Source organism: Pseudonaja textilis, chromosome 1, assembly GCF_049901715.1.
Source record: "Pseudonaja textilis isolate UNSWEBS1 chromosome 1, rPseTex1.2, whole genome shotgun sequence".
Lineage (NCBI taxonomy): Eukaryota > Metazoa > Chordata > Lepidosauria > Squamata > Elapidae > Pseudonaja > Pseudonaja textilis.
In genome coordinates, this window is record NC_141990.1 from 300,009,836 (window position 1) to 300,021,975 (window position 12,140).

The following is a 12,140-nucleotide window of genomic DNA, read 5'->3' on the forward strand; positions in this document are numbered from 1 at the left end:
AACAATATAGAAAAATAATTACTGTATTATAATCTACAAATCTTTGTCTATATTATGCTGTTTGGAAACACAGTTCTGCAAATGACTGAGGTTATACAGTTGAAATGTTTTAGTGAGTTTAAGGTTCCTGTGGCTTTATTCTAGTACCATTCCTGATCAGAGAACACCAGTTGCTTCAACTCACAGTATCAGCAGTGCAACAACACCTGATCGTATCCGATTCCCAAGAGGAACTGCCAGTCGTAGTACTTTTCATGGTCAGCTTAGAGAAAGGCGCACTGCCACCTATAATGGACCCCCTGCATCACCTAGTTTATCTCATGAGGCAACACCACTTTCACAGACACGAAGTAGGGGCTCCACTAATTTGTTCAGTAAATTGACTTCAAAGCTGACTAGAAGGTATGTATTTTTTAAAGAATCACAAACTAAGTTATGATTACTACAGGAATTTTCCATACTGAGCAGCACTTATATACATGTGGCATTTTTATGTGTCAGTGGTTTTTTTCTGAAACTATTTTTAAAAGTTGAAGTATTGACTATTAAAGTATGGAAATTATAGATCAAGTTCAGGAGCATTACTTTGTAAATGAGCTGCTTGTGTTTTCTCTCAGACAAATGTTACCTAAAATGGGTAATACAGTAGATTTTCATCCTTCAGAGAGAACTGTAGTTGTGGAAGCCAATTAAAATGACTCTTTTAAAAAGTGGGAAATACAATATAGAACATCTGCTGTAATGCGGCATATTTTAATGAGTAGGACTGTAGAAAATGTTCCATGTGTCTGGATCAGTTGGATTCAGGATTCGCTTTGATTGAACTGATAAAACATGCATGTTAACAATACTTTGGTTCAATGCACAGTCAACAGTTCATCAGGATGGAACTGTATAGTTCCTGATAAGGAGAATAATGTTCGCTAAAGAGAGGTAGGAGGAAGTTCTGAGAAAATTGGGGGATGGCAGGGCAGAGAGACATACCAAGTGGTGGGTGATATTGGTGTTGGCTGAAAGGAATCCCCTGGGAAGATTGGGAGGCAGAGAGGCAGAGGAAATACATGTGCCAAGTTGAACTTGGGAAATCTTACCAACAGAATCTTTGTTTGGCTAACGTTTCTGAAACGTTTCCTCTTTGCTGTCTATCTATTTAGTTGTTTTATTGTGGTTCAACTCTGTAACATATCACGAGAAAATGAGAAGTGTTCTTTATAAGAACTTTTCTCAAAATGCACAACAAACAGGACACAAAGAATTAACTTTAGATACTATGGTATTATTCAGTGCTTTAGACTTGTAGAGACAGAAGCAGATAAATTGGACAATATAGGTCAGGGGTCGCCAACCTTTTGGACCTCAGGGACCACCAAACTCATAATTTTAAATCCCAGGGACCACTAATATGAATTTTGATGGACAGTGGCTTGCTGACATTGGTGGGAGAGAGAGAGAGATCTGATCTAACTTACCTCTCTCTCTCTCACACACACACAGAGGCAGGGGTGGGATTCAAATTTCCTAACAACTGGTTCTGTGGGCGTGGCCTAATTTGCGGATGTGGTTTGGTGGTCATGTGACTGGCTGGGCATGGCTTGTATGTAAATATTATAAATATTAATATAAATATTGATTTTTTTTAAAAAAAGAGCAACTTTTATCCAAAATCAGGCAGAGTAGGCAGGCAGATTGAGTTGCTCACAGAATCACAGATTTATTCAGAGATCTGTGAGATCAGCTACCTGAGCCTGTCACATAAAATTTGCTAGTAAGAAAATTCACAGAATTAAATCACAACACACCATGTATGTAAATATTGAATTTTTTATTTTAAAAAGAGCAACTTTTACTCAAAAGCAGGCAAAGTAGGCAGGCAGATTGAGTTGCTCACAGGATCACAGATTTATTCAGAGATCTATCTATCTGCCATTGGCTAGCTGAGTCTGCACTGCTCCAGTTCTAAGGAAAGTTCTAAAGATTAGCTAGAAAGCAAGAAATGCGACGATTTCCTGCTTTCTAACTAATCTAAATCCCCTGGCACAGCAGAACAGCTGATGGTCGGAAAAAGGAAAAATAGCAATTTAACAGGCAAGTTTGCCAGGTAAGGACTGAGTAGCTGGGGAGGGTGTTCCTGCACAGCCTGGGTTAATTGCTTTGGGGGTGCTCTGGGGGGGTCACATTGCTCTGCACACCACCAAAATTTTCTTGCAGACCACCCGTGTGCCACGGACCACCGTTTGGCAACTGCTGGTATAGGTGCTATATAGGCTCAAAATGAAAATCAGAGAAAATGACAGTTCCAAACATAACATCTTTTACACCTTTTTGTCTACTTTCAAATAATGAAAGTTATGGTTGCAGATTTTACAAGAAATGTGAGAAAAAGGATTCTTTCTATGGGTATTTATCTTTGTTTGAAATTATTGATTACTAGGAGCTGCACCTCCAAAACTCCCATGTTTCAGAGATCCCAGTTGCAACTAATTAAGCAAATAGGTAAAGTCCATTCCTTAGTTGTAGAAGATGTTTTGCAAGCAGAAGATACCAAGTTCTATCTTCAATATTTCCATGTAAATTTGGATGTCTGCGGTAGTTCATATATTGAACTTCTTGTGTTTTTTTCACTAAAAAATCTCCGAATGCTCCTCAGCAGTTTTTTTGTAGGAGAGTTTTACTGTTCCACCATTGCTCAGATCATTTTAATGATGCCTGATTCGGGTTTAAACCACACATGCAATATTAATCTTTGCCTGTACTGATGCATTGGATATCCAGTACAAATCTTATGACTGATGAAAAAGAGAAGAATTCTATTCATTTGGTAGCAGGGAACTTGGACATGGAGTACAGATGAAGGAGAATGTTTGGAGTTCTGTTAACAAAAGTTAAGAGCACTGTGGAGAATCTTTTGGGCCATCTAGTTCATTTCTTTCATGAATACAAAATGTTTTACTTTTTAAAAGTCATTTTAGTCCAAAATTGGAATGTACAAAATTCAACAATTTGGGAATTAAATATTTTGTTCCTGAGTAGACAAATTGTACATCCCTAGCCCAAAATATTCAAATACTTACAACGTGAGTTCCCATTGTATCTGAAATTTTTAAAGAATGTCTGTAAACATTCTGAAATATGTATGGTACTAATCTGCTCAGTATTTCAATCCACATCTACACTCTTGAATCATACATAAATAATTTATTGACATACTTTTTAAGCAAAGTCCTTTTGACTAGTTAATCATATTTGTAGAAAACTTGTTTATAATGTACATATATGTTGTCATATTCAGAATGGATTCCTAAAATATGTGCATTCAGAAAGCAGTATTTTTCATATCTAGTTACCAAAGATGTAATATGTGCATTATTTCTGCTATTGATCAGAGTTATATATACAACTGGCCAAACATTTAAATTTCACTTCAAAATGTTGTATTTTTATGCTTGGAATAATTCGTACATCTTTCCCAAACCATCATCCTTTGTCTATGTATTTATGCCCTACAACAGTGTTGTTTAGACATTTAAAGCATTAAACAAAATATGAGTGTTTATCTTATTTGAAATATTTGTGATTCTGTCCTTGGAAAAATAGAAAAAGTAGTAGATTTAGGTCATATAATGAGGAAATAAATTAGAAAAATAAGTTCTTTTTTTCAAGTCCCCAGTGCTTTAAAATACACTGCTTTAGATGTAGACATTTGTTTATAGGGAGAAGCCAGCAGAAAGGAAATAGAAATCACTCCTATTTAAATCATCTGATTATTTCTTTCAAGCTCTGAGAATGTAGAGGAAATTCAGAAAAAAAAACTGGTAAAACCACTTGTCAATTTTTCCATCCAGTTTTTGATGACCCTTTTCTTCTTAAATGCCTAGTGAGATCTTCTATTCTGATAATGTAGAGAAAATCAGCATTTGTGGGTTGGTAAAGCAAATAATCTTCCACCTGTCTCCTCTCAGGGCTGATATCCTGTGTTTATTGTTTTCCAGAACATGTGCATACTGTCTACAGCAGGGGTGTCAAACTCACGTCCTCATGGCAGCGTCACATGACATATCAGGACTTTTCCCGTGGGCATGTGCAGCATGTGACACATCCAGCCCATGAGCCGGGAGTTTGACAGCCCTGGCCTACAGTAATCTATTACAATAGTATATAGTAATACACTGCCCTAATGTCTTTGGTTAATGATAAAATGTAGAAAGCAGAAATGACATGAAAGGATACTTTGCTACTCAGAAGACATTCTAGATCAACTATTGATAAGTACTAGAAGAAAAATGTTGAATTCCTCATACTGAAAGGCCATCCCTTTCAATAGCTATTTTTAATTTAATTAATGAATTTGAAGTGTTTCCATAGTTCATTCAGCTGGGCTTATTCTGTGTCTCACACATTGAATAGATTTTCAGTTTATTTCACCAATAACACATTTGTTAATTATTATTTTGGCTTTAATTTCTTTTAGAAACATGTCATTCAGGTTTATCAAAAGGTAGGATTTTATTTATATTTTAAGAACCAGCTCTTGCAATTAACACCAAATTTGGCTTTCTAGCCTTGATTTTTCTTTTTAAAAATGAAACAACACTAAACTTTCTGCTGAGAACTAAAAATACTTTTCATGAACCCAAGAAAATAAAATAAAAAACTTCATATTAACTAATGACAATCCCTGTGGACTCCTGAATAATGAGATGCAAAGCATGCCTTGTGCGCTTTACTTACTTCAATAGTTCCAAAAATAATTTTATTCTTTATACTAATACACTTAAGCATGCTTGTGATTGGAGATTGATGTTTGGTGATACTGATTTAAACGAGTAATGTACAAGAAACAGGTAAGTAACTCAGAACTTGCTTTATTATTCACATTTTAGTTTTAGTACCGTGTAAATTTCCACTAATAATACATTCAGAAGCTATTTGTGATTTGCAAATAAGCTATTAATATTGATAATGACAGTGTTAAATATCTTTAAGATTTTCAAAAGAGTATGTGTGTGTGTTGGTGGTATTTCTGCTGCTAGTTTGATATTGATGAATATGTTAATCAGAAAAGGAGAAATAAAGAAGCTATTGCTTCCAACTTTTCTCCCTTGTCAGTTTGCAGCCAGGAAGAGCTTGTTGGAGCTTGCCTGAATATTCTGCAAGTCTGAGAAATATTTTTTATACTCCTTGGTTTAATAAAAAGTGGAATATACCTTATTGCATATATGTATAATTTGAACTGGTTTGTTCACTGTCTTCGCCATTTTCAAAATTAGTCATCAGTTAGTGTGTACTTGTACTTTTTGTTACTGCCTTCATTCATTCAGCCTCTCTTCATACACTTTGCTTCATGTTCTTTTACTTGGGAGCTTCTCCACTTTCATATGGACTGCACCCAGTACATATGCCTTATAAGTAGAGTTTTCTTATGCAATAGGAGTTGCCTTTGCTTTATTTCCCCTCTCCTGGATGCTGGATAGTCTCCCAGTTCTTCCAAGTATGAAGAAGGGAGAATTAATTCTATTGGCAAATACTCATTCAGTGTTTGATAGATACAACAGTTAAGACTATTAGAGCTATTTTGCATATATAGTATTCAGCTTGCAGTGGTCTGCATTGCTAGCCCTTGAGTTAACTGTAGGTAGTTTAGTGACTATTCAAAGTTAAAATGGTGCTGGAAAAAAGTTACTTATGACAGGTCCTCGCATTTACAACCTTCACACATCTTTGCAGTCAAGTGATAGCAACCCAAGCAACTGGCACCCCCCTTATATTTACAGCAGCTGCAGTGTCCTCGGATCAAGCGATTGCCATTTTCGACCTTCCTAGCTGCCTTCCAACAAGCAAAATCTACAAGGAAGCCAGTGGCAAGGTTGCATGACAGTCATGTGATGTCTCACTTAACAATCACCATGATTCACTTCATGACTATGGCAAAAAATGTAAAATTGGATGCAATCCCATTGATGCCTCACTTAACAACTGCACCACTTAATGGCAAATTTTCTGGTCCCAATTGCAGTCATCGGTTGAGGGCTACTTATAGATTGAATTAAGCCACTGTTCTTTCAGGCCCAAATAACGTTGTACGGGTTACATAATTAAAGCTGTTGTCAATGGGCATCCCAGGAGGCATAGGTGTTGTTCATTTCACACGACCAATGAAATGCACAAGTCCTTAGTAAGAATAGTATTCCCCCACTATTCTTGCACATAAAACTGATATTTCTTTCTGTAAAATTACTTAAGACCTCTCCAAAGTGGCAAAACCATTTCAAATACAATTAAAATTTATTTTGCTTTGACTTGTGTTGTGTATATTTCCCTAGTGGTGTCTGCATCATAATAGCCTTGTTTGACTTTTAGTGTAGTTTTATACAGCTATTCTGATAGTAGCAAACAGAGAGGCATACTTGTTTTGACTTAAAACTAATACATTTTACTTAGTTAACAGAGTATAAAACCAGTGAATACTTTAGCTTCATTTTTTATAACTTTCTAACACTCTTTTTCAACCTCCCCCCAAATGAAATAATAAAAATATAAAAATCTATTAAAATGCATTTTTTAAAAGAAGCAACAGAACAGCAGTAGAAACCATTCAGGCACTGAAACCACCAGGAGAAAACTGTCTAAAAAGCACTTTTGATTCTGTATTGATTATTTATAACTATAATTTTAGTACATTCTGCTTGTATTGTTGTCAATTACAGCTTAATTGACAGCATAAAAGCCATCTGGTTTTGTGGCTGCTGTATGCCAGTTTTCCAATTATAAATTCCTATTAGGTTGTTCTTATGTGAGTTAACTGCTTAATTTATAATGTTTAGCGTATATCTTGCATCACTATATTAACAACCTAACAAAATTTACCAGTACAAGTGCTCTTGTATAACACAGTGCCAAAACAATAAATTACAGCCAAATATCATATTTCTTATTTCTCTTTTATTATCTTCCAGTATATTTTGCTTTTCTAGGACATAGTGCAAATGAAAGGAAGAAGTTATATTACTATTGTTATGTTGGAGACCAGTACTTCTAATATTAAAACATTAATAAGCCTTTGAATTGTTCTACAGAACGCTACTGTCAAATTTTATAACTGCAGAATTGGACTTCACATTTGTATGGAGCTCTAGATTACAGAGTTATAAATCCTTATAGATTTAATACATAGTGCACTGAACTGCAAAAAGAAATTAGTTTTCATAGATTTGTGAAATAGTTCAATTATATCGATCAGCTTTATCTTCATATAGCAGCCAGCCAGCCTGTTTAGAACATATTTAGATGCTGCCTTACAGCCTTATTTTCCATACAGAATACTATGTAGAATTTCACCTGAATATGTTGAGCCAATCAAATATATTTTTTATTGTTTCTATATTGTATACTGACTTTTGAGGTAAAACTTTCTATATCAGTGTGACTAAAATTCCACACAAAGCTGTGATAGTTCCACAATTAGGGATTCAGAAAAGATCTGTATAAAGACTTAGTCAGCATACTTTCAGTTTAGTATCTCAGACTTCTAAAAATAATATAGATAGCTCTGAACTTACAATGCCAAGAAAGGATTTCTTCCTTATTACTTTGTTAGCTATCTATCTATCCATTGACAGTAATTTTGTAGTAGGCAGAAATTTATTTTAAACAGAGGTTTAATATATTTCTTTTTAAAACCATATAGTAATTAGAAAATATAGAAGATTGGTTGAGATTCTTGTTTCACATCCAGTTTATGCAAGTTTTATTTTCATTTCTTCCTGAAAGAATTAAGATGTATTTATCTTGTATTATTACTATTTTCTTTAAAGATTTATTGTTAACAGATAGGGAGAAGTATAAGTACATGAAGTTACAGAATAATAAAATTTCTAGCTGAAAATATGGATACTGTGAACAGCAATTATCAAATTGGCTGTAAAATTTTCTTTATGTATCAAATAAATGCTGCTAAAATCCTGGGAAGAATGTTCTATTAGCTTATCTTAAACTGAAATAAATTTTTATTGCTTTAATTTTTTTCCTTCCTATCTAGCACCTTCTGCAAGTAATCAAATCTTTCACAACCAACTTGTTTCTAATATCTCTAGAATATCTCAAACAGTAAATACCTGAGGCTTCCCAATATATTTGATACAGAAAAAGGCATGCTTGATATCCTGAATGTACTGATTATTTCTGTGTTTAAAACCAAACAGTGAATTGCAGTTAAATTAAATGAGATTTCAGTGTGCAGTGTTCTGCCATCATTATTTGTGCTAGTGTAAGATTTGTCTTCTCTTTCCTGCTTTCTTTGTGCTTCGGCATTGTTTTCATTGAGGCTCCCGACTGAATATGAGAGGAATGGGAGATATGAGGGTTCAAGGTGAGGGAAAAATTGTTTTTTGCTTAAAATTTTAACTTAGATTAGTATGTCTCGTTCTCCCCTCCTTCAAAATACGTAAGGGTGTTGGTGGCGGTGATTCTTAAATATCTGAAACCCAAAATGCCTTCTATCTGCAAAACTGTGATTAAGTCATTCAAAGTACACGATTCTGATTTCTCATGCAGGTCTAGACCTACTTCCACATCCTTAGAAAGAATCCATGATCTTAGCTGCAATGTAATAAATCAGCTCTGAGAGATCCAGCTGGTAGTTTGCTGCTAAAGAATACTCTCCATTTAGCTTCAGATTGTCCTGAAAGGAAGCTACTTTCACTGCCAGATAAAGAAGGAGCTACATGCTGAAATTGCCAGTTCAGATCCTAGGATGGGAAAACATCCTGCCATAGAAGCAGTTTCATGTGACTAGGACTTAATCACAGATGTCTGTAACAAGGGCTTTGAATGACAAGCTAATATTCTTTACATAAATTCATAGATTTTATTGGCCTAAAAACCCCAACCACCACCACCTCTAGGATCCTGTTAGAAAATACCACGTTAGGAAATTAAATGAAATGTAGTTCTTTTCTTGAATATGCCACAGTGTTATCTCTGAAGCACCTGGTGCAATTCTGATTCCATGCACAAAACTTAACAGTACTAGATAACTTTATTTTTTAGAATTTAGGTGATTAATGCTTTTCAGAAGGGCATGGCAATTTTTCACAGGATCAAGAAGCAGAAGAGTATGAACTTCTAAAAATTCCCAAGACCTCATTTTATCTTAGCTTATCCCCAAAGAGTAAGGGAATTGGGTTGGGAAAGGAATGAGGCCATTTGTCAGATAGAATCAAATGTATTTTCACCCAGAAGACTATAGTTCGATAAACAATAAGCAACAGCTGCTGTTATAAATTGAACCAGATCGCAATTTATAATTTTAATTCTAATTTATCTATATATACAGTGTAACCATTACAGAATATGTATGTTAATTTTGCTGTTTTCTGGAACAAAACATAAATGGCAGTTTTCATCCATACAAATTATGGGTGATAATTTATAAAATAATCTGGTGAATCCATATTATTAATGTAAAACATGAAAAATTATAATCTCTATATTTTTTAAAGAAAACAAAAAATTTTAAGTCTGAAGTTATCATCTAGCAATTATAAACTTTTAAGTAGTCTTTTCTAATAGGTTCGAAGTGTAGCACCAACTTGTTGTGCTCTCCCTAAAAAGTCTTAGTAGTGAAGTTGTTTCTTAAAAACCCCAATTCCCAATGTTGTAAATTTCCCTGAGTATACTCTATAAAATTTGGCATAGGCAGGCCTATTTGTTTGTATTTTGTGAGGATAGGAATATGACCAATAAGGGAGAAAGATTTGGAGCAGAGAAGTTGCAGCAAAGTAATACGCAATACCATAGTCACGCTTCCATTTGCAGCCCCCACCTCACTCCCATAACATCTGCTTTCGGGAGGAATTAACTGTGGCCTTTAACTTTATAGGGCTGTGTCTAATTCATGTGTTGCTAAACACTAACCTAAGCTTTTTAATACTGATAGAAGAATGTTTTTAATAATGCATGCCTCAAAACACAATAGCTTTTACCAATAGCAGTTTCCAGGTTCATCCGTGAATATTGAAACTTGATTTCATTTCAGTCGTAACGTGGCTGTTGATCAGAAGGATGACAGCAAGGAAGCCAAACCCCGTTCACTACGATTTACTTGGAGCATGAAAACTACCAGTTCAATGGATCCTAATGATATGATGAGGGAAATTCGCAAGGTCCTGGATGCCAATAATTGTGACTATGAACAGAGGGAACGTTTCTTGCTTTTCTGCGTCCATGGGGATGGCCATGCAGAAAACCTCGTGCAATGGGAGATGGAGGTGTGTAAGCTACCCAGACTGTCCCTGAACGGAGTTCGCTTTAAACGGATATCGGGAACATCCATAGCTTTTAAAAACATTGCTTCCAAAATTGCCAATGAATTAAAGCTGTAATGAGAGGAGCAATCGAGTTTGTAAATTAAATAGCAAATTCAAGTGTTTTTGTTTTGTTTTTGAGGACACCGATGGTCATGTATAGAATACTAGGGCAATAACTTCTGCATCTTCTGGATCGTGCTATTGAAACAAAACAGTTCAGACAAGCTGCTGAGCTGGGAGGGAAGTTGGACTTTTTTTATAAGTGCACTACAGCATTAAAGTTGCCTATGTAAAATATTCCCTTCTGCTTTATTTCCATTGCTTTGAGTCTTGACAAACAATCTAAAACACACCATGTATACATTTGAATATTCCTCCTGTTGTGTGGATGTGTGAATGTACAGTATGTGTGTATAATTATAATATAAAAGTATTATATGTAAACAATTCATTTATAGCATCAGAACTGTACCAGTACCTCTTCCAGGTTAATTTTGGTGCTAAAATTGAGATGGCCAAGGTGAAAGTCCTTAAGAATACTAAATAATCGGTAAACACAAGTTTCACAGTTCACTGTTGTGTTTAAGACTACAAAGGTTTGGGTTTATGGGTGTGAACATTATTCCTGTGTTTTTTAAAATTAATTTTCATGATTTAAATCCCCCCCCCAAATCATTCTTTCTTTTCTTTTGCCTATTTATTATTATTTAAGTCTGAAATCAGTTTAAATTACTTAATTATGATAATGAAAATTGTGGGGGAAAGACTTCAAGGTTACATGTTTTTTCATGAGCATTTTGTCCTCTCCTTTTTTTTTCTAGTACACATAATTTTAAAATTTTTACTTGAAAAATTTATTCTCAACTCCCATTCATTTCAGTGGAGCTGGTGCAGGGAAAACTTGTTGCTAATTAAATACTGTAGAAACAGCCTGAACACTTGATATAAATTTTGCATTTAGGCTGCCTTATAATAATGTATTTTGAAGTAAAAAACATATACTCAGACATTTGTAGTATGAAAGAAATTCCTATGACAAAATAGCTGGGCCAGATCAGCAAAAAAATGATCAAGAGAGAATTCTTGAATTCCAGTAATTTAACTTTCTTGTACAATGACTGATAATGTTAATTATAAACAAAACACTATCACCATAGTTCATAAAAGTGAGAAAGTATGACCTGTCCAGTCATTTATGTTTCATTTGGTCTTTCCCAATTGTTTGCTGTCCAGATTTTAAAATTGGTTATGCAGGTTGGGAATTATGGGAATGGTAAATTATATATATATAAATTATATATATATATATATATATTGCCATCATCAGGCTTCTGCATTGAGGCTGGACGAACACTATACAAAGCCTGATGAATGGCAGATGAGATTCTGCCAAAACGTTGCTACAACTTTAAAAGCACAACTATAATGACGTGGGAAAATACCCGAATTCAGCTTTGTTCGGGTATTTTCCCACGTCATTATATATATATGGGAGATGAGAGCATTGAGGAAAGCTATTCTAAGTCTATTTCACGTGTTTCAATTTTGTCAGAGGGTTAAACTTCCTTGAAGCCTTGTTGCTGGTCCAGTCTTCCGTTATCATCAATTACATCTCTGTAGTAAATTCTGCTCTTAGAGAGAAAAAGCTGTTGAAAACAGGGTGGGTAGGTAAAGAGGATTGCCTGCCAGTGACATGATAGCTCATAATTTCCATTTGGAAATACTTTGTAAATCTAAACAGATTTATATGTTTTCTTGCACAGCTTCATATTTAAAAATATTTTAGTCACAGTGCACTGGAGTTTAAAGAGGGGTTTGTAAATGACTTAAATCTTT

The 12,140-nt window shown here is 34.7% G+C and overlaps 1 protein-coding gene across 11 annotated transcripts in view; it reads left to right on the top strand.

Moving 5' to 3' along the window:
• MARK3 (microtubule affinity regulating kinase 3) overlaps positions 1 to 10,601 on the top strand; it is a 68,613-nt gene extending 58,012 nt beyond the window's left edge. For 3 of the 11 annotated variants that reach the window (XM_087922232.1, XM_087922228.1, XM_026698552.2), the window contains 4 exons: positions 145 to 402; positions 4,469 to 4,495; positions 8,321 to 8,365; positions 10,034 to 10,601. In XM_087922232.1, the coding sequence (XP_087778358.1) occupies positions 145 to 402; positions 4,469 to 4,495; positions 8,321 to 8,365; positions 10,034 to 10,379 (676 nt within the window). In that variant the 3' untranslated portion in view covers positions 10,380 to 10,601. The remainder of the gene's footprint in view (positions 1 to 144; positions 403 to 4,468; positions 4,496 to 8,320; positions 8,366 to 10,033) is intronic. The other 8 variants (XM_087922233.1, XM_087922230.1, XM_026698554.2 and 5 more) reach the window with 3 other exon arrangements.
• Positions 10,602 to 12,140: the final 1,539 nt, after the last annotated feature.